We start from the raw sequence: 23,026 nt of genomic DNA, 5'->3' as shown, positions 1-23,026 counted from the left end.
ATGCCCTAAGTAGCAGGAGAAAGGAAAGCAAGAGAAAGGGCATATTCAGCACATAATATTTTTGTGGGGGAGGAAGAGAGTCTCAAAGTGACACCAGCTGAACCCACTGCACTACAAAGCAATTATAAAACCAGTGTTCCTGAGAGAGGATATTTCTGATAGCATGATAACACCTGTCAGCATTTCTGCTGTGCTCCTACACATTATCATCATTCCTACAGACACCTTTGTTTCAAAAAGCTCTTTCTAAGAAGGATGGGATGAAACATGGTCCCACTCATCCCCCACCCCCTTCCACACCAGAGGCAGGTAAAGGGACAAAGTTTCAAAGTGTCTTTCCTAGCTGAGAGTCAGTGAACACACCAACATCTCCACTTAGGACCACATTCTGATACCCTTACTCATATTGAATAGCATCACACTCCATGGATATCCTGCTAAAATCAGTGCAGCTATTTGTGGAGTGAGGAGTTACTTAACATGAGCAAAGGCCATTAGAATCTCAACACATTACCAAGTATGAAACAGTAGTGCTTGAGTCCATCTGACATGGCTAACTGGAAGATACCATGCAGCTAAAAGGCCCTGCTGAGTTAGATCCAGTACCACATTTCCAGCAGAGCACTCAGACCCTGAATTAGCATCCAAACTCACACCCTTCCTCAGGTTTGGTTTTAATAGATACTCTGAGCAGTAACACAGCACATGAACTTCAGCCTGAACTTCCTGCCTGAACTGAACATCCCTAAAGTTTCTTAAGTGAAATGAGGTTGGAGAGCTCTGCATGATCAAGCATTAGTCAAGCTGTGTCCTATTGTCCTCTCTACCAAGAGCTCCAGTCAAGAGAAATGTAGACACTATACAGAGTTCTAATACCTGGCTGTCCCACTTTATCAAGAAAAGCAGAGCCAGTACTACTCTTCTCCTCCAATCTTCTTGGATAAAATATCTGAGTGCGCTGATCAGCTGACAGTGTCAGAGAACTGACTGAGATGAGTTGAAGATAAACAACTCCTGAACTGTCAGGCTTTTCATCTTACTTTACACCTCCATCTGTACCCTCCAAAATGACTCTGCCTGCTAATTAAAATAAATTGAGAGGAAAACAGGATCTTGAAGGAGTGTTGGTGATGTACGCATTTGCAAGTGAAGAAAAGGGCCAGGGCTAGGTGGCTGGGAAGGCAGAGAGGGGAAAGCAGCATTTTTCTATGAATAGTCAAACCAAGGTCCCACTAGCAATGCTAATTTTCCTTAGCAAAATTGTCTGATTTCTCTCCAGTGCCCTGTTCCCTATCCATTCTAGATCCAGTTCCAAACATGCTACTCAGAGAGTGCTGGGTCAGCATGCTCATAGACAATTTTGCAACAGCATTACAAAAATTATCGATCAAAAAGTCAGTATTTATTTATTTAGTACTTATTTCTTTTAGATGAATCTGCTTCATGCAGGGAAATACAAAAGCCTACAGCATCAGAGAAGCTTTACCTGCATCTTCCCATGGCAACACCATCAATCTGCCCTCCCACTGGGTGACTTTTAACTTCTCTGCACCTCAGTTTCCTAAGCTGCATAATAGAGATACTAACCTAACTTCCAGGGGCATTCTAAGGCTCAGGTAAATTCAGATCCTTGAATGAAAGGGATTAAATGATGCTCTGTATTTTGTAATGTGCTATTAAAATGGCAGGTATGGTGAACGGAGGATTTGAAAGTAAACAAGAATGTTGTTATATTAGGATCTTGGTTGTCCATATTAAGGACAAAGTGCTATTGTTAGAGATGGGCCAAAACCATAAGCTCAAATGAGAATTTCTTTGAACGTCTGGAGTGGTGAGGTGCCTATGAGGTGATTAAAATCCCAGGACCCACTCCTATTATTTTGGTTCTCGGTTGGATTTAAAATGAAATGGACCTATTTTCCACCTGGTCCTGCCAGCCTCGGATAGGCAAACCTCAAATTTTACCCTGATCCAAAGCCCACTGAAGTCAATGGGAGTCTCACTGATCAGACTGTAAGGCAGTGAGTTCTGACTGCTTGTCAGGGCTCTGCAGGAACAGGTCCAAACAGATTTTTGGAATGACATCTTCGGAGGCATAGTCAAGATTGCCATCATGGCAGGCGCTTCCTGCTCTGCTCTTCCCTCTCCTTAACAGGCCAAGCAAGTACTTCTGCCTATCTGATGCCAGTTTAGGCTTTATTAGTGAGATGTGTTTTAACTTGTGCCACAGTCATTGGGAAGCCCAGACTGGGTTTCTGTGCTCCTCCTAAAGGGCTGGCCCAGGTTTCCATTTTAATAGAAGAAAAGTGACAATGAGCTCAGTGCTCAGACAGGAAGGAGAAAGAAGTGACACTGTGGGCCAGATCCTCAGCTGGCATCAATCAGCCTAGCTCTACTGAAGTCAACACTGAGCTCTCTGTGTGTACTTATAATGTTTTAGCAGCCTACATTAATTACAGACAGCAAACAGATTATCACAAATTAATCACTCAGAAACATCATCACCAGCCAGTCACTTAGACACAAGGGACCAGATCCTTAGCTGGCATAAATCAGTGTGGCTCCATTGACATCTGCACAGTATAGTGTTATAACATTTGATTGCTATCAAATACTTGGTAATGGAATGAAATAAATCTCTCTATCTGTATTATGATCAGATAGCACATCAGCTAGTATTGATATATTGATCTACATAAAGAAACAAAAACGACAGTTACTTACCATCATTACCGTTGTTCTTCAACATGTCTTTTCCTCTTCGAGTGCTTGCTCATGTCAATTCCAAGTAGGTGACTCCCAAGCTGACCCAAGGTGGAAGAGTCGGAGCTCACGGAGTCGCTGACTGAAGCACTCCTCTGCTGAATGCTGCATCATCTCTGGCTGAGTAACAGCATAGTGTGCAGTGAACATGTGGATTGAAGACCAGGTTGCAGCCCTGCAGATCTCGTGTAGGGACCTGCACCAGGAACGCTGCCAAGGAGGCCTGTGCCCTCTTGGAATGCACGGTCAGTGTTGGGGCTGGCATCTTAGCCTGGTCGTAGCAGGTCCTGATCCAGGCAGTGATCCAAGAAGAGATCCTTTGTGATGATCTTCGTAGACCTTTCATTCTATCTACTACAGCAACGAAGAGCTGGTTTGACTTACGGAATGGTCTAGTCCTTTCTATGTAGAAAGCCAGCTCCCTCGTGACATTTAAGGAGTGGAGACTCCATACTCTCTTATGGACATGTGGTTTTGGGAAGAAAACTGGAAGGAAGATATCTTGGTTTGTATGAAACTGGGACACCACCGTAAGAAGGAAGGATGGATAGGGTCGCAAATGTATCTTGTGTTTGTGAAACATGGTGTATGGGGGCTTGGACGTCAGAGCCTTAAGCTCAGATACTCTTTTGGCTGAGGTGATTGTGACCAGGAATGCCACCTTCCATGAAAGATACAGGAGCAAACAGGATGCTACAGGTTTAATGGGGGGAGAGGGGGGAGCATTAGCCTGATAAACACCAAGTTAAGGTCCCATGCAGGTACCGGACTGCGGACCTGTGGGTAGAGCCTAAACAGTCCCTCGAGGAAGCGGGTTACCATTGGATCAGCGAAGACCAAATGCCCCATTGTACCGGGGTGGAAGGCAGTTATTGCCGCCAGGTTTATCTTTATGGATGACACGGCCAGCCCTAGATGCTTTAAGTGCAGCAGATAGTCCAAGATGAGAGGCAATGATGCTTGCATTGGAGGAGTGCCCTTTTGTTTTGCCCAGATGGAGAACTTCTTCCACTTGGCCAAATATGTCACTCTGATAGATGGCTTCCTGCTACCTAGGAGGACTTCCCTGACCGGCTCTGAGCAGGCGGATTCCCTGGGGTTCAGCCATGGAGATTCCATGTGGTGAGGTGGAGGGATTTGAGCTTGGGATGCTGCAGGTAACCATAATCCTGTGTGATTAGATCTGGCAGGGCTATGGGAGCAACCACAGATAGCTCTCATAGGATTGTATACCAATGTTGTCAGGGGCAGGCTGGGGCTATCAGAATGACTGACACTGTTTCCCTTCTGATCTTGAGTAGGACCTTGTGAACAAGTGGGAATGGGGGAAACTGATAAAGTAAGCGGTGTCCCCATGGAAGGAGGAATGCGTCTACTATCGAGCCTGGGCTGTGGTTCAGGAAGGAGCAGAACTGCTGGCACTTCCTGTTGAGTCGGGTTGCAAAGAGATCCACTTGGGGAACTCCCCACTGCTGGAAGATGTTGTGAGGATATCTGGACAGATGGACCATTCGTGGTTGTGGAAGGATCTGCTGAGATGATCCACCAGCATGTTCTGGGCCCCCGAAAGGTAAGATCTAGGTGTATGGAATGGGCGATGCAGAAGTCTCATAGCTGGAGGGCTTCTTGGCACCTCCTATCTGTTTATATAAAACATTGCTGTCATATTGTCTGTCATGACTGATACACATCTGCCCTCCATATGAAGCTGGAAGGTTTAGCACTCTAGGCAAACTGCTCTCAGTTCCCTGACATTGATGTGGAGTGATAGTTCTGACTGAGACTAGAGTCCTTGAGTCCTGAGGGACCCTAAGTGTGCTCCCTATCCCAACTCAGATGCGTACATGACCAGAGACAGAGGTGATTGGATCCTGGAGAAGGGGACTCCCACGCATATTAGCTGTGCGTTGATACACCATTGAAGGGATTCGATGACCCTAAGAGGAAGTAAAACCACCTTTTCCAACTTGTCTGTGTTTGGTCAATAAATCGATGCCAGCCAGGCCTGGAGAGGTCTGAGTCACAGCCACACATGCTGCACCACGTATGTACAGGAGGCCATGTAACCTAGAAGTTTCAAACAATTTCTGGCTGTTGTAGTAGGGAAGCAACTCAGATCCTTATGATAGAGCTCATAGCCCCAAAGAGAGACATTGGTAGAAATGTCTTCACCTGAACCAAGTCTAGGATTGCTCCTATAAATTCTATTCGCTGGGTAGGAGATAATGTTGATTTGGGCACATTTAGCTGAAGACCCAGACTCTTGAAGGTCGACCGTACTAGGCTGACTTCTGCCTCTATTTGCTCTCTGGAGTGGCCCCTGTCTAGCCAGTCATCTAAATACAGAAACACTTGCACCTGACCTTTCCTCAAGCAGGTGGCCACCACCACCATGCACTTAGCAAAAACCCAAGAGACTGCTGACAGTCCAATGGGTAGGACTGTAAACTGATAGTGAACATGGTTTACCACAAACCTGAGGAACCTTCTGTGAGACAGGACTCTTGAGATATGAAAGTAAGCTTCCTTTAGGTCGAGGGCAGCAGATCAGCCTCCAGGATCCATGGAGGGAATGATCGTGGCCAAAGAGACCATGTGAAATATCTTCTTCATGAATTTTTTGAGGTTTCACAAATTGAGAATGGGTCTGAGACCCCCTTTGGGATTAGGAAATATCGGGAGTAGAACCCCTTTCCCCTTAGCTCCGGAGGAACCTCCTCCACAGCTCCCATTCACAGGACCTCTTGCATCTCCTATATAAGAAGTTGCTAATAAGAAGGATTCCTAAAGAGGGATGGGAAAGGGTGGTGGGAGGGTGCGAAGGAGGGGAATTGGAGAGAATATCCCAGTTCCACCGTGTGCAGCACTCAAGCGTCCAAGGTGATGACAGTGCATCCCCAACAGAAATGGGACAGACAATTCAGGAAACATGGGGAGTGATCCTGGGTTGGGACTAGTGTGTCACCTCAAGGCACCTTCAAAATGATTGGTTGGAGCTCTAAGGCTGTCTAGCTGAATTCTGACCCTGAGTAGGCAGGGGCTGTGGTGTTCTGTGCCTATGGTTCCTGCCTCTCTTCCTAGGGTAGTCCTGCCTCTGTGCAGGGTAAAAACGTGGGGCAAGTTGAGGCTTAAAATGCTTCCTCTGGGTGCTGAGAGTTTGCAAGCCTAAGGACTACAAGATATCCCTAGAATCCTTTAGGCTGTGCAGTTTGGAGTCAGTTTGCACCAAAAACATGCCGAGCCCTCGAATGGCAGGTCTTGAATTGTCCATTGGATCTCCGGGGTGGGGGAGGCCTACAGCCAGGAGCATCTTCTCACTGTGATCGCCAGGGACATTGTTCACGTGGCAGAGTGCACCACATCCAAGTCCGCCTGCAGTGATGTTCTCACCATGGCCTTATTTTCCTCAACAAACTCTTGTAGCAAACTCTTCTTTGGAGTTGGCTGGAATCAACTCCTTTAATTTTGTCATAGCCTCCCAGGAGTTAAAATTGTGTGGCTCAGAATAGGTTGTTGGCTGGCTATGCAAAGCTGGACCCCTCCGATGGAATACACCTTCCTACCGAAGAGTTCCAGCTTCTTAGAGTCCTTGGACTTAGGTGTTGGTGCCTGTTGTCCTTGTCTCTCGTTGTCGTTTGCTGCCGCCACCACCAGCGATCCCGGCTGTGGATGTGTATAGAGATACTCATGCTCAGTGGACAGGGCAAGTACTTCTGCTCTACCCCCTTAGCTGTTGGGGGAACAGAGGCAGGTGTCTGCCACAGCATTTTAGTCGTGGCTTGAACAGTCTTAATAAGGGGTAGAGATACCCTAGAAGGGCCCTCAGGTATCAATGTCCACCATAAGGTCCTCCGACTCCTGCACCAAGGTTCTCAGTCACCCTCCTGAGAAGCTGCTGGTGGGCTCTAATATCCACTGGAAATGGAGCAGCTGAAATCCCTGACACCACCTCATCTGGGGATGATGATGACGATGCCCTGAGTCTGGATCTGTCTGCCATACCAGGTCCTGTAATTGCCCAGGGACCTCCCTCTCGGTACTGGGATCCTCTCTGGTACCGGGTTCCACACCGTGCTCTGTTTGCCCTTCAGCGCCGGGATCTTTGTCCCTCTCGGTACTGTAGCGAGATGATCGGGACAATGATGATCATGAGCCCCTAGCTTGGGAGGCAACCAAGTAAGACCTTCTAGATGAGAACCCCTGGGCCTGACGGTAAACCCAGAGAGTCCAAAGAGCCATTGTGCCAGCCATGGTCCCATAAAGGGGTTTTGCCCCTTCTCCTGTTCCTGGCCTCACCCATGTGATCGGTGCTGACTGCATCTAGACAAGTAGGACTCCGCCTCTGATCCTGATGACAGACTCAGAGCGCAAAGACCATGGTGGTGTTGAGCAGGATGGGTCCACGGAGCAGTGCTGAGGAGAGGGCGACTGATGCGATGTCATGATGGGCTTGCTGCTAGATGGCACCACAATATGCTGTGGTGCTGGAGGTCTTATCTCCTGCCCCCCTCTTCTGGCGGGGGACTATTGTGCCGTCATGGCTACCAGGTCCCTAGACGCCTCAGACATGTCCGGGGTTGAGGGAGAATGGAGATCTCCTGCATAGTTCTCCCTATTGGATGAGTCCAATGGCACCAGACTTGACGCTATCCCTTGTGGGTCCGAAGTCAACGGTGCCAGTCTGGGTGGAGAAGGCGCCGAGTGTACCCCCAGCATGGGACATACCTGGGTATTCCATTTTCCTATAGACTTCACTGTAGTCCCCCATCAGTCTTTTTTCACCTCTTTTGCGGCACTGGAGAATGGTCCAAAGTCTTTGGTGCCAGAATTCCTTTGGCACGGTCTTTGGCACCAAAGCTCCCTTAGAGAGGCTGGCATGCTCTGCACCGATGTGCTGGTTGCCCAGTCCAAATGCTTTGGTTGGGAGTGGAGAGCTGACTCCATAAGGAGGTGCTTGAGTCTGATGTTCCTGTCTTTTTTTAGTCCTTGGCCAGAAATCCTTGCAGATCTTGCACCGGTCGGCTTGGTGGGTTTCTCCTAGGCACTTGAGACAAGACTCATGGGGATCTCCCTTCTGCTTGTGGCAGGACCCACACAGTTTGAATCCTTGGGACCGAGGCATGCCCCGCTCCAGGGAGAAAGACGGGTGGGGAACCCCAAATGAAACTTAACTACTTTTAACTAAACAAACAAACAATATTTATGGGTTTGAGGAAACTAATATGCTACAGAAAAGCTTGCCAACAGAAGAGGCAAGAGCCTCCAACAACTGTCACAGGTGGTAAGAAGAAACTGAAGAGGCAGTGGGTCAGCGGGCCCTATATACAGCACCATTGAGGCACCACTCCAGCGGGCACCTGCACTGACCCGACACTAGGGGAAAAACCTTCCAACAACTGTGCATGTTGTGCACACACACCTACTTGGAATGGACATGAGCAAGCACTCGAAGAAGAATGCTACAGTTTAATGTAGAAGGGGAAGGAGTGATCTATGGTGAATAATATTCTAAGGTTACATTTAGAGCTGCAGACCTTTGTTCCTTTTGTCTTCTTGATCATCTGAGGGTCTTTGCATCTCATCTGCCAACAGTTCTAATTGCAGCCAGGATTTTCCTCTCTTACTGGCCCTGTCTCAGGCCATTAAGAGAACAGAGACTGAAACACTAGATGGGACTTAATATCTGCTACTTGGTCTGTGGCAGAACATTACGGAAAGAAAGTCATTCATTGTGCTTTTTGCTCCCCTATTTATTTGAGCCAAGATACATTTTCTGTCACCGACAGTTTCGGCTGTCAGCTTTTTGATAGGGTGCAATGACACCGCTGGAAAGAGCTTTTTTTTTATTTTCTTTTTCTTCCCAATCATTATCTTTCTTCCTTGTTTTCTTTATTTCTGTCTCTGTTCCCAGATGAGCTGACTTGGTTGGGTACAAAGAAATTTTGAAGGCACAGTACAAAACCTCAGGGACACTCAATTTCCCCCCAGAGGCTATTCCATAAATAAGATCCTCCACAGTATGAGAGCATTTGTAAGTGGTTGCCTGTTGGGCTAACTCTATACTACAAGTTAGAGGTATAATTTCCCAGCTCATGTACACATACTTATAGTAGTAGACGAGAGTTAGTGTGAATATAAATAGTAGCGTAACTCTGGGGTAGCATTGACAGCAGCAGCAGTGGCATGGCTTAGCCGTGCAAAGTACTAACCTGCCTAAAGCTGGTAGGTACCCCTGGGGGTACACGAGACACAGGCAGGGGGTACCCAAGGAAAAACAGAGTGAAGGGGAGGCAGGCGGCAGCTGCCAACTTCTGGGGAAGCCGGACGGCAGCAGCCCGCTTCCCACAGGGTCCCAGCTGGGAGGCGGGTGGCAGCCCCCCACTTCCCACCCAATCACAGCTCCTAGCTGGGAGGCGGACAGCAGCCGCCACAATTCCAGGCAGCCAGGCTGCACCCCCCTCCCGCTTCCCACCCTGTCACAGCTCCCAGCTGGGAAGCAGGCGGCAGCTGCCCGCTTCCTGCCTGGTCACAGCTCCCAAATGGGAGGACGATGGCAGCCTCCTGCGTCTCTCAAGCTGGGCTCGCAGCTGGGTGGCAGCCACCTGCGCCCTGGCTCCAAGTTGAGGGACAGCCTCCCACGCCCAGCTTGAAGACAGGCACCAGCCACCTGCCCATATCTCTGGGTACCAGCCAGCGCGGAAGCCTCCTCTGCCTCAGCTCGGATTGGGTGGCAGTCGCCCACCTCCCAGGCTGGCAGCCAGGCAGCAGCCACCTGCAACTTGCCCAGGTGGCAGCCCCCCTCCCTGGCTCAAAGCCCAGTGCCCAGAAAACTTGTCAATTTCAAAATTGAGAACTATGACAGCCCCAGATTTTACCAGTTACCCTCTTTTCCTGTCTCTCTCTCTCCCTTCTTCCCTGTCTCTCTCTCTTACCCCTTCCTCCTCTCAAATCTCTGGCAAAATATTTGGCGCAGCGCTTTATATTCCCCAGCATTAGCATGCCGCTCAAAGCCTCCTAGCTTTGGCCAATATCGCCTCTAGCCTAGGTACATACTTGAGTTGTGCACCCCTGGTGTAAAGGTGGCAACCCTACCCACACTAGATCCGACATCTGCCATATCACAGCCTTATATACTCAGCCCTTCTTCCAACATATGGCTCACATTAGTCTGTAAATATAAAATCCCATGGAAAATTGGGTGTTGGGGTACTTATTAAAATGTTCTGAAGTTAAGGGGTACTTGCTACTTAAAAGGTTGAGAAACACTGCTGTACAGGACACACTGGATGGGTAGATTTTTTTCTGTATATTCTGGGCTCAGTCTTGAGCTATGCCAAACTCTCATTTGGGTGCAGTTCAAGAGAAAGAGAAACAAGATGGATCTAAGCCACCTTTCCATTCCCTCAATCTTCAGTCTGAGTGGAGACTTAACTAGCTTCTTAAAGCAATTGGGAGGTGAGACTACAAATGCGCAGACATACCTGAACAGCTCTGATCTAGTTAGAGCAAAGCTAGTTCAATGAACAGCAGCAGGGAAGCTGCAGTAGTATGGGTGTCAGGCACTCAAATATTTACTCAAGGTCCCAGGCAGGTGTGGTTAATCCATTCACCACCTGTGCTGCCACAGCTTCACTGTTATTATTACTCAAACTAGCTTTGATCTAGCTCATTCAAACCCAGCGCTCAGGTATGTCTGCATCTGCTGCAATCACACCTCCCAATTACTGCGTAGACATACCCTAAGTTACGGTGAAATTTAGATGTTGGCCACAATGGCTCACTAGAGATGGCTGCCCCAGATAAGGATTGGTGCTCCACATGCTTGTGCTCACTGTTGGAATGACCTTGTCAACCTTAGGGGGGAGTTGCTGATGTAAAGTCAACTGTGCTGGCTTTCAGCCACCCAAGGATTTCCCTACACAAACAGAATCCTTGGCTATCCCTTTAGATCAGCTGACTGGCCACTTCTCATTGTCAGTTCTGGGGCTGAGGAATTGGTTCATTGTGCCAAGCCCTGACAAATCATGAGCACTGAAAAAGGGATCCTTCCCTTAAGAACCTTGCCTTTCTAGGACAAGGGCACTTATTTGTCCTAAGACACAAATGGTTTCAAGCATCATGGACATTGGATTGTGTGTTAAACACCACCACAAAACTCTTCAAAGGCACAATCCTAACTTTAGCACTGACTCTAATTATAGGGCTCACGCACTGGATTCCTGTTTCCAAAGGTTTTGCATCACATGATGTTCAGGAGCTCCTTTCACAAGGCTCCTGTGAATAGTCCAAGTTTCATAGTTAATTGAAGGTAGTTTTGTCATTAGACTGACTGGCTTACTAGGGACAGCTCGCAGGGGGGCTGATGGTAACTAGCTAATTGAGCCAATTAGCCACTTTCAGCAAGATAATAGATGAGCCCTAACTCTTCTTTGGGGTATTTACTCAGCTTTTAGCCTCAAAGCATGCAAAACGAGAAATGTCAATTATTTTTTTAGAACAACATAGACGAAATGCTTGTTTAAGGTCTAGTGCACTAGACTGAGCCTCTGGAAACACAGTACCCTATATAGAGGAAGGACAGTTTTGTGATTAAGGCACTGAACTGGGACTTGAAAGATTTGGGTTCAGTTCATGGCTCTTCTGAAAACTCCTTGTGTGACCTTGGGAAAGTCACTTAACCTCAACATGCTTCAGTTTCCCATCTGTTTAATGAGAATTCCCATTTGTCTTGACTATTTAGATAGTAAGCTCTACAGGGCAAGACTGTCTCTCACTAAGAGTTTGTACAGGACCTAATACAACTGGCCTCTGACCTCCACTGTGGCCTCTAGGGACTACTTTAATACAAATAATTAATAGAAATCAATCATTATTTAAAAGCCACTGCTGGATTTTTTATAACCTGCATTATGCATGGTATATTGACTTCTGGGCTGCAAACATACAAATACTATAGATTCCCACTAACCACATATATGAAGTATACTGACAAATCAGGCAGATCAGTTCCATAAACACAGGCCTTTACCAAATGTGCTTCATTAGCTGCTACTAATTTAGAGATTTTTGTAAGTCAGCCACTATAGGGAAACAGTCACAAGAACTTGAGCGAGTACGAATCTATACAGCAGAGAACAATTGCATATGCGAGCGCACATGCAAGCACACACGCAAGTCAGTATGTTACAATGGATTTAAGGTCCCACATGGAGATGACAGAGAGAGATGGAACTTACGGATGGTGATGAAGCACTGGTACTCAAAGTCTTCACAGTGAGAACTGTGGTAAGGTGGCCTTTGTGTTCCTGTGGGCCGAGTGCTTCTTTTGGTGCGGTGGGCACAAAATGGTCGCCCGGGGCTCCCACCAGTCCTAAAATGGCAGGCGTCTCACTTCTGCCCCGTCTCCCTTCAGGCCTTCACTGGCCGAGCAGTGCCCTCGGGACCTTAGATTCTGTGGTGGGGTAGGGGGTGTCCAAGCCCGCCCTCTTCTTTGGACACCAGCCCAGAGACCCTGGCTGACAGCAGTGGCTGGCTGCTGCTATAATGCACTATGAAAATCTTCCCTCTGGGCTGCTTCCTTACCCTGGTTTCCGTCGGGGCTAAGTGGCCACTCCAACGGCCAAACCCCCTGCATTTCTCTGGCTCCTGCCCCTCGCAGTTCTCCTGCCTCCCCCCCATTCTCCACACTCTTCAAAAACTCCAAACCCTCCAGATTCCAGGAGACCCCTGCCTGGCTGGCAGGGAGCTTTTATCTGCTCCCAGGCAGCCCTTAATTGGTCTCAGCTGATCCTGACCCACCACTGACCCTAACTGGTTTCAGCTGACCTTGGCCTCAGCTGGCCCTAATCAGCTTGAAGGAAACCTTGGGCAGCTGCTAGGGGAACAGGGCTTTGATCAGTCTTGGGCTAACATAGCGTCCTTCTACTACCCTCCAGTAGCCCCTGTCACAGAACAGACACATTCCCAGAAGGAAGCAGAGCTGCACTCCCATCTTACCTCAAAGTAGTTTATAAAGATTTGCAGTACGTGAGATAAACCCTTAGAGCCTCATCAAATGTGCATTACAGCTAGTGGGAGTAGTTCTATTAACTTCAGTGAGCACCAAATCAGAGCCTTATAACATAAGCTATATTTCAGGCCCAGAGAGGAATAGACTATTGATGGGTCAGTCACCTGCTCAAGACAGTGGCTCTGGCTCCACAAATTTAACTTGCCAGTAACTGCTGCCTTTACACCTTACACTGAAGCACGGTGAGCATTAGGGGAACTCTGCTTCCAAGATGCATTGATTTTTGCAAAAAGACAAGCTTCTGTTGTAACGTTTTCAGAAGCCAAACACAGGTAATGAATGCCAGAAAACATTTCTTTCTGAAACCAAGTGAGAGTTGTTCCCCAGCTTCAGCCATCAACTTGCCTCTGCATTCAATTGTGAGATTACACACACCAGGCCGTCTATTTATTTCAAGAGATACTCATGCCCCTGATTTCCCTTAGGAAACCTAATGATGGGACGATTTATCTTCCTCCACATCACAGCTGGAGCGTATAAGGATCATTGTAGGTATCCACTATTTGCTCAATGAGATTTTGAAACGATGGCATGTGTGCATTCACCCTGTCTTTGTATGAATGCAGAATGTATGGCATGGTTGAGGTTTCCTTACAAAAAGAATTTTGTTCTCACTTTATTTTACTTTCCATAAGGGTCCTTGGAGTGCTGAATAATGTGAATGGGTTTGTTTAGTGATGCAATCATGACGACTGGTCAGAGTGATGAATAAAGAAATGGGCCAGATCTTTGGGCTGGTGGAAATCAATATAGTTCTGTTGAAGCTGTGCTGATTTAGACCAGCGGATGATGTGGCTCAGCATGTTTGTATGGATTATTTATGAGTATTATAGCCCACCATGCAAAACCCATTTGTTTTAATGCTTTATTCTCCTCCGTAGCACTGATTATACATGCAGACCCAGAGTCTTTGTGCTGAAGAGCTTACCATCGCACTCAGACAAATGCAATGCCCAGGACACATGCCAAAGAGCATGGAGATATAGGGTCAGACTCTGGGCCTCACTCCGACCCAGAGACCGCCATATAAATGGGTTAGCATGACCTCTCCCCACCACTCACTTCTCCATGCACTCCAACCACCTTCCTCCTCACGAGAACACCACCTACTGCCACTCCACTAACCTGTACCATTTCTTAGTACATGAGTAGAACAAGCTCTGAATACCTACATAGCTCCCTACTGCCAACCACCATGTGGCTTCTGCTCCTCCACCCAATCAGGTCCTGCTCCCTACCTCTTCCCCAGTATTCTCCATCTTCTGCTCCCTAGCACTTCTCCCTACTCCATTCTAGCTTCTAACCTTTAACCTCCTTGTCCCTGGCATTATCTATCCCAGCTCCTGCTCCCCACAGCACCGTAGAATCCTTTCCCACCACAACTACCCCCTCCACAGCTCCTGTCCCCCTACCTCAACCAAGCCTCTAGGTGCTGCCTCCTCCCCTTTCAGCTGCTTCTGGGAGCCAGTGTGAGACAGCAGGAGGAAGCAGGATAATGGGAGCCCTCTCCAGTCCATGCAGATCTAGAGGTAGCTAGCAGCGGAAAGCAGGAGGAAATAGATGCTCCCATTCGAGCAATGCCATGCAGGTGACAGCAGCAGAAACTCTGAGTTGATCTTGGGAGTACCTGTGTCTGCATGGTTTGCATAGTTCCAAGCTCATCTCTAGGTGCAGTTCTGAGGCTCTTGAAGGAGCTCTCAAGAGAAATAACTTGACGTGGAAGATGAGAGAAGACAGGGAAGGGTTTAGAGAAGAGAGACATATGGGCAGTGCAGCAGGAGAGTCAGATGACTGTAACATCAGGCAAGCTTTACTGCCGGTTATGCTTACTTTTTCATGATCACTTCTTCCTCCCATATTGTACTGAGAAGAAACTGGATGGAGGTAAATGAAACATGCTATCTGGAGATGTGCAGATATTCTACTTAGTGAAGCAAGCATCTCTCCATGGATACCTTGGTGAAACCCACTTATCTGCCAATATGCCATACCATTACAGCATTCCTGGAAATACTCTGGCTTTGACAACAGCAAGTCCTTTTATTTATGGACTCTCCAAGTGCCGCCTTACCAGAGTCCAACATTCACATAATGTCACAGCTTTGTTTCTGACATGAACCATGAAGAAAGAACACATTACCCTCATCTTCAAACAACTCTATTGTTTCCATTTCATTTCAAAATCCAGTTAATGATTTCTTCTTTGTTTTTAAGCCCATTACAAACGTGCTCCAGCCTTCTTCAAAGACCTTGTCAGTCTCTGTTACCCACCTAGCTCCCTATAATTGCCTCATCTCTAATGCACCACTAGAGCTGGGTAATTCCCAGAAAAATAAATTAGTCAAATACCTTATTCAATGAAAAGTGGCAACCTTAAACAAACAGTGTATTCAATTAATACTATTAAGCCAGCAATATTTGCTCACTCTAAACATATCTTTTTCACCCCCACTGCAATTGTTTATTATTTTAGGCTGCTATTTCCACAGTGTCTTAAAGGAATTAGGTACTCTGATCTCAGTGAAATTCAATGGAATTGGATGCCTAAAACCCTTAGGCTCCTTTGGAAATCTCAGCCTGACTTTTTAAATATAGTTAGCATGACAGATGCTATTAACAAAACAAAATTCTACTGTATTGTGCACAATATAAGAAATGTGTCCCTGACATCACAGTCATAACAAACCTGTCTGCGGTGATGTCACACCATTCAGAAAGGACCAAGCAGAGAGTAATCACAGGAATTAGGTTTAAAAAAAATTGACCTGAGGCCAGAAACAAAGCTAGATGTAAAGACATCCTGGGAGACATCAAAGGAAGCTTAAGGACTTGCCCCTTCCATGATTGCGAAACACCGTGTGAGTCATGTGCAAACAAGATTTCCAACTCTTAACTGTTTTCCCATTGCCAAAATTAGCAGGCATGTCCTGCCACACCATTGATTTCATAGGAACATTCCCTTTAACAAGTGGCACAGAAAGGAAGGCCAATAGCAGAGAGGTTGAACAAACGCTCACTTTGTATGTTTTGGGGCAAGAGGCCAGGATTTTTAAAGGGCACTCATAGAGATTCCAACACCAGACCTTTTTGGTAGCAGATCATATTGTGAGTAACTGTGAAAACTGTGCTGCGTAAGGAAATGGTGGCCTGGTGTAGTCCTTGTGCATATATGACTGAACAAAACTATATTAAGTTAATTACTTCATTTAGTTATTACAGTCATGAACTTATTTTGATTTATAGTTTATCTAGAAAAATACACCTGCCCCAAACTACAGGCACTTCTGTGATTAATTAAAAACACAATTTAATCAAACCAAACTTGAAACAGCATAATAATAATAAGCGATAAAGAAATAATATAATAATAAAATAATAGTAATTAATAATAATAAAGTGGAAACAGACCCACATGATAACCCCTCTCACCCACAAATAGCAGCCCTTGTCATCCCTTTCCCTCCCCAAAAGACTAGCAGTGGGATTGTCAAAAATACCTATAAAAGTTCTAAAACTCACTGACATTCAATGGGAATTGGTAACTGACTAATTTAGGCTCCCTTGAAAATCCTAGAGTTGGTAAAGGGACCACCCTTGTATTGTACCCTGAAGACCAACAGATTCAAGGCTATTTTGCACACTGAAATTTGCGGGAGTAAGGTCCAAAGATGAGAGTCCATGACAGAGGATTTCTACCTAGACTCTACATTGACGCTTCCACTAACTGGCAGCTGATCAAGGGAAGACTATTTTCCAACTCCAACAGGATAGGTGAACCAAAATGATCAGTCCCTGACACTAGCACAATTTCTAACTGTCTAGCCCCAACATGACCCTGATAGAGCATGAATGACCAGCAGTGGGCTCTGTCTCATACTGAACTGAGTACTCTTGCTCTGATCCAGCAAACATCTTAAGCATGTGAGTAATCTCATCACACACAGCACCTTGCAGGATAGACTTGCATTGAGCCATTATGCCAGTGGGTTAGTCACATGGCTGACAGAAAGTTTGTCACCCATGAGGCTACTGAAGTCATCGAGCAGTCTCAGCCTCAGACTCTCCCCATCTCACCATGGTAAAAAGAACCCCAGAAGCATCTTGGTTTCAAGGGACATCGCCCACCTACATTTCATAGAAATGTGGTGCTCCTCATTGCTATTGTTAAAAAATATGTTAGAAACAAAGAATCACGAAACAGCAGCTACAGAAAGCCTTCTACACATTAAAGGAAGGGATCTGACTGAAATCTAAGTTCCCTACACAAATAATTTGTGTCCCCCCCTCATATCTGGTCACTTTCACACACCTTAGCCCACATTTGGGCCCTGGCAGGCTCAGAGATGTGGTGGGAAATAATTTCAACTCACACACAGATTTAGCAATGCAGCAGGGGAAATCAGTTCACCAAACCTCATCCCAGCTTCACTCCGCCCTGGGACATTGGATTCTATCCAGTTGTGGGGTGGAGAACCTACATTTAAGGCTGGATCAACCGTGTGGTTATAATGCCATGACTTCACTGATCCCCCTTCAGCCTCATGCTGCACAAAATATTCACCCAATATTAAGTGTAACTGGCACCAACTGTGGTCAACTGAAGCAATGGCATCAAATCAGTAAAACATGCAAGATCTGTGGTCTCAGCCTCAGTTAAATCTGGACCATCCACACCTTATTAACCATTAATCTCTGATTCAACAGCCTAACCCTTAGGCTGGGATCTTTGCTTGCCAACATCCATTTTAAAAGTTAACTAATGGCAAAACCAGTGGTGGTATCAAGATTGAACATCTCAATTCCAGTTTAGGACAAACTCATAGTTTCTCCCATCTTCAATGACCCCCACCTCAGGCCTTCATATCACCAGCTCCCTATGGTAGTCATTGAAGGAATGTAGCTGCCAGAGCTGGATGAATATGGACAAGAAATTCAAGGGCCCGCTGCAACACAGTGCAACAACCCCCTCACCACTATCGCTAAGCCCTCCCTCCTTGTGAGCGTCTCACCTGTGGAGGTGTGGTCAGGAATGACCTGGCAGCTCCCACAGGGAGATCAGAGAATGACTCAGACATGACTCAAGCCTCCTCCCTGCCTACAACTGGCCAGTCTGCTTCTTAAATACCATACTTCGCTCTAACATGCATTGCAATGGCACCAGCACCTGGAAACAATGGACACCATTGCTGACAGCATGTGTCGTCATACTCACACTCAGCAGGAGGCACTTGTTTTCTTTGATGGCACCTATACAACCCACGAAGCCGATGATCATGACAAAAGTCCCCGTGACAATCAGGAGGTTGGCAGCCGACAGGGATGGAAAAGAAGAGGAGAGGGTAGCAAAGTTCCCTTGGGTAACAGCCAGCCAGATGCCAACTCCAAGGATCCCGCAGCCTCCCAGCTGGGAAAACAAAAAGGAACAAAGAAACTCAGTCATAGCATCCATTATTAGGTGTCACTATTATTATCAATAACACAAAGTCAGGGTGGAGGAAAGAAGATCATGCTGCATCTGTGAAAGAGCCAATGACAGAACCCAGCTCTCCTGAGTCCCAGTCCTGGGTCTTAACCACAGGGCAACTTCTTCCTCTCTCCTTCTTTGAGGGACAAGCAGGCACTCTGGGGGGGCAAGGGTGAAACTTCCATCATTTCTGGCCTAGTTGTGGGCCAAAATATCCCCAGGCACTGTTTAGGCAGCTCAGAGTGCTGCCCATAAAGCAATGTGTGTTACACCCCCCTCTGCCTCCTACCCATGACCCACAGACTCCCATCCCTAGCATGCCCCCTACATCAAGGCTTGAAAGAGCAACTGCACAGTGCTCCTTACAGCTATCTTAGGCAGTGCCTGTGACAGGGAAATTCTCCCTGGCCAACTAGGGGTGGTTTACAGCATACAGGGGTTGTAATGGGAGAGAGAATCCCTCCCCTAGCATTGTAAATAATGACACTGATCACTTGCATTGTAACCTAGTTACTTTGATAATTTGATTCTCAGCAAAGAACTTGAAGACTCCTTGCCTGGTCTAGAACAGGACCAAGTGAGACGCAATAATACATGGTTCACCAGATATGTAAACAAGTGGAAAGGCTAAACTGAGGTTTGAGCAGCCTCTGCCACAAAAACATCATCTATGGTGGCTATATCCATTGGGAGTCTTTTTTAAAATGCATTCATTTATCTGCCTGCTGTTTATAATTGTGAGGAAGCCTGCAGAATTGTAACAATTCAAGTAAAGCTGTGAAATTAAATAGATTTAAACCAAAGGGGATATCACATGATAATAGAGCCACAACAGAGCATTACTTAGGTTTCTTTCAGTCTTTCTCTTTAAAATAACTGATTTTTTAATTGCACTTTATTATCCAGATCAATTAATGGCTCGGAAAGAAACCACGTTCATATAGTAATAAGTCACATGTGTCATTCTCTTTCACATGAAGGAGCAGAAAGCAGGTGAACACAAGGCAAATCATGAACCAAAAAAGGGAAAAAGGAAAAGAAAGAGAGAGAGAGAGAGAGCACGAGCTTCAAACCTGGGCATTAGACCTCAGAAATGAAATAGAGCAAAGAAATCCAAGGAAACTGCAAAGTAATCTCTCAGCTCCTATAAAACTAATCAGTTATTTAGGGCTGGATTGTGCACCTGCACTGCCCCCATTCCTCCCTTTTTGAGTGAGGGCCAGTGCACAGAGCCACTCAGCTCACAACAGGGCTGAAGAAGCATGCACAGACTGCACTGTGTTTTAATACAGTTCAGTGTGTTCCTCCAGTTACTCCCAGCATCCTTTGCAGGGTGGTAAAGGGCCCTGGCAATACCTAGATCAGCAGGGTGTTGGATAGAGGAAATAAACCTTGTGTTTCCCTCAAGCACAGGGGCTGCAATTGTCCCTGGCTCTTAGGTGGGATGCATGCATGTCAAACAGCTTCTTATGCCCCAAAAGGTTTAGAAAACCTGACCTATGAAGAAAGGTTAAATAAATGGGGCATGTTTAATCTACAGAAAGAAGACTGAGGGAGAACCTAGTCTTCCAATATGTTAAGGGCTGTTTATAAAGAGGACCATGATTAATAGTTCTCCATGTCCACTGAAGATAGGACAAGAAGTAATGGGCTTAATCTGCAGCAAGGGAGATTTAGGTTAAATATTAGGTATTAATATTAGATAGTTAGATATTCTAACTATAAGAGTGATTAAACTCTGGAATAGTCCTTCCACTGGAGGTCGTGGAGTCCTGATCATTGGAAGCTTCTAAAACCAAGTTGGACAAACATCTGTCAGGGATGATCTAGGTTTACTTGGTTCTGCCACAGCGCACGGGGCTGAACTTGATGACTTCTCAAGGTCCCTTCCAACCCTACATTTCTATGATTCAATCTCCTACCCCACTCTCTGCACAAGAGCCAGTGACAAATCGGCCCATATGATTCCCTACATTACGAACAATAACTAATGCATGCCTCATGATGTCATTGCCAAGATTTCTAAAGATATGTAGTTTGACTAAACAATGACTAAGCGGAGGGATGATACCTGAAGCATGAACACCTAACAAATTGTTTAGTGTTCTTCAAGGAGGATATAAAAACAGGAATGAAAATAAGCAAAGGAAACAACATCTTAAGAAAAATCTCTTAAGAATAAAGGTCTATTAAACTCTGGAACAGCATCGACAGAGAATCCCAAGGCTGGAATCAGTTAAAATTGGACTGGTCAAAACAACTGAAATACTCTCTCAGGACATGCCCACTCTAGCAGTAGAGATAGACGCAATACTCCCATAGTTTTTTCTCTTTCTCCAATTTCTATGGTTCTATGCCTCAGAATCAACCTCTGAGCCAGCGGTCCCCAAACTATGGCCCGCAGGCCACATCTGGCCCGCTGACACATTTTGACCAGCCTGCTGAGTCTGCTCCCCCCTCCCAGCCTCACCCCTTCCCTCTACGCTTTTCCCACATGACGTGGGGGCACTGTCCTGGCCAGGAGCAGCTGCTTTCGGCTCCAAGCAGCGCCACACGGCAGCTGCTCCTCCCTCCAGGTTCCACTGTTTCCCCTCACCCTCTCCCACGTGACATAGAGGGCCCAGCGCCCTAGCCAAGAGGAGTTGCTCCGGCCCACCATAAGAGCAAGACTGAGTGATGTGGCCCTGGCAGCGGAAAGATTGGGGACCCCGTCTGGGCACTAGGCACAGCAAGTCTACACGAATGTCTCAGTTTGGACTTAACGAGTGCAGACTCCCAGGAGCAACAGAGGCATCCATTTGCAATCCATTTAGCTATTATCTTCAATTCACTGTTTATAAAATTCAAAAGCACCAATAAAATGTAGCATGTCATCACCGTTAGTGCTATCTTTGTTATTTTGTTGCCATGACTGATGCCGAATGTATATGACTGTACTTTGTAATAAGTGTGAGGTGCATCTCACAAGCGAACATTATTATTCATGCGGCAACCAAAAGATTTGATTGCAGCAACTGTTCCAGCATCAGCTGCTAAATTCTTTGCCACATGAAATATAAAGTCCTTAAAACACAATTGCTCCTAGTATCCTATATTTCCCCAAAGGCAACTTTTACCCTCAGGGTAGCATTTGACTCCACAGAGATCTCAGAGCATCTATCCGCTCAAACTTTTAGTTATGAATACGTTGATCCTGCTCTTAGAAATGCTGATCTGACCGTTGTGGATCACCCCATAACAAGTGTTGTGTAAAACCCCATAACAAAGCATGTGCAAACAGAAGTACATGCACATGCAAATACTGGAGTTTGTGCATGCACCTATTTAGCCCAGAGCTGAAAACTTAAGGCCAGTTTTTCAGCTACTGTAGATCGCCATAGCTCCATTAACTTCAATAGAGCTACACCAATTTATCCCAGCTAGAGATCAGGCCCATAGTCTTTAGACTTCTAAAAGGAAAAGTTGATGGACCAAAGCTGGCAGTCCGGAGACAATCGCATCAGCATTCCAGTGTTTTGGGAAATGACTCTTTCAGCAACAGGCCCAATTAACTCACTCTGACTCACCCTAGCAGATTTCACAAACCCCTTCTCATGGGAAATGACAATGTACAGTGAAGTGCCCAATCCTTCACAATCCAATTATGCTTATTCTTTCCACATTCCAAAACATTCCTCCTCTTGAGTGCCCCATGTCAAAACCACAACATGTAAGCGCTATCCTAAGAGGTAGAGACTCCCTTTAAAGCTAAGCAATGCTTCTCTTTAAGGCCCAGATTCCACAAAGCACTTAAGCACAATCCCTATTCATCAAAGCACTTAGGCATATGTGTAACTTTAAGCATGTGCTTATGCCTCCTTGAATTCAACAGCGCTTAAGCATTTGCTTATGCACTTTCCTAAATAGGAGCCTAAGGGTCTGATCCAAAGCCTGCTGATGTCAGTTGGAGTCTTTTAGTGGGCTTTGAATCTGGCCCCAACTAACCAAATGAGCAGCTTGAAATACTCTGGCCCCCACCATTCTCTGAGTACAAGTCTTGGGAGCCTGTGGATTTGAGAGACTTTGTTTATTTACATTAGAGATTTTGGTGCTAAGAGAAACTATCATAAAAGTTTTGTTGCAGTGAATTCCCTGCTGCCTGCCTGCCTGCCTGCCTGTCTATTTTGATTTCTACTTGACATCTAAGGAGCTGCAATTTATGGATAATTTTACTTGGTTATTTACGCTGTTCTTTTCCTCCTTGTTTGTGCCAAACACTTGGAGAAAGAGTGATGAGATGATAGCTCTTGACAGCTTTCAGGGCTTGCTGTGATGTGAAATGAAATAAAACAAAAACAAAAACAAAATCACTAATGGGGCTGCTTTTGATAGCTTTACTGTGTTCAAGAAGGCCCCAAAACTGTCATGGTTAAAGGAAACACTAATCACTGAAACAAAAGAGCGACAGAAAGACTGTGGCAGTGGCGTGATATATTGGCTAATAAATACAAGCCTGGATTGAGTTCATATGGCACGTGAGAGACAGGACCAGTTTATCAAAGATGACGCCGTATGCCAGATTTCTGATTATGGCAGCACTCATTCTCCTTCAAATTAAAAATTTTATAACATTTTGCTTAATTATTTCTGAAGTACCACTTCTTTGCCAGTAACACCCTAAAAATTAATTTCAAGACAAAATCTAAAACTGACCACAGCCCTTCGTAGCAAGCTTTTGTTTCAATAATAAT

At 46.0% G+C, this 23,026-nt stretch overlaps 1 protein-coding gene across 5 annotated transcripts in view; it reads right to left on the bottom strand.

Annotated features, from left to right (window-relative positions):
• TSPAN4 (tetraspanin 4) overlaps positions 1 to 23,026 on the bottom strand; it is a 573,087-nt gene that overhangs the window by 83,113 nt on the left and 466,948 nt on the right. For all 5 annotated transcript variants that reach the window (XM_067540551.1, XM_067540550.1, XM_067540552.1 and 2 more), the window contains one exon: positions 18,045 to 18,236. In XM_067540551.1, coding sequence (XP_067396652.1) covers positions 18,045 to 18,236 — 192 coding nt within the window. The remainder of the gene's footprint in view (positions 1 to 18,044; positions 18,237 to 23,026) is intronic.

The sequence above is a fragment of the Emydura macquarii genome, unplaced genomic scaffold, assembly GCF_026122565.2.
Source record: "Emydura macquarii macquarii isolate MOO-44397 ecotype Brisbane River unplaced genomic scaffold, CSIRO-AGI_Emac_v2 contig_587, whole genome shotgun sequence".
Taxonomy (NCBI): Eukaryota; Metazoa; Chordata; order Testudines; family Chelidae; genus Emydura; species Emydura macquarii.
The sequence above is the reverse complement of the archived record's forward strand: the minus strand, read 5'-3'. Positions and strand labels throughout refer to the sequence as shown.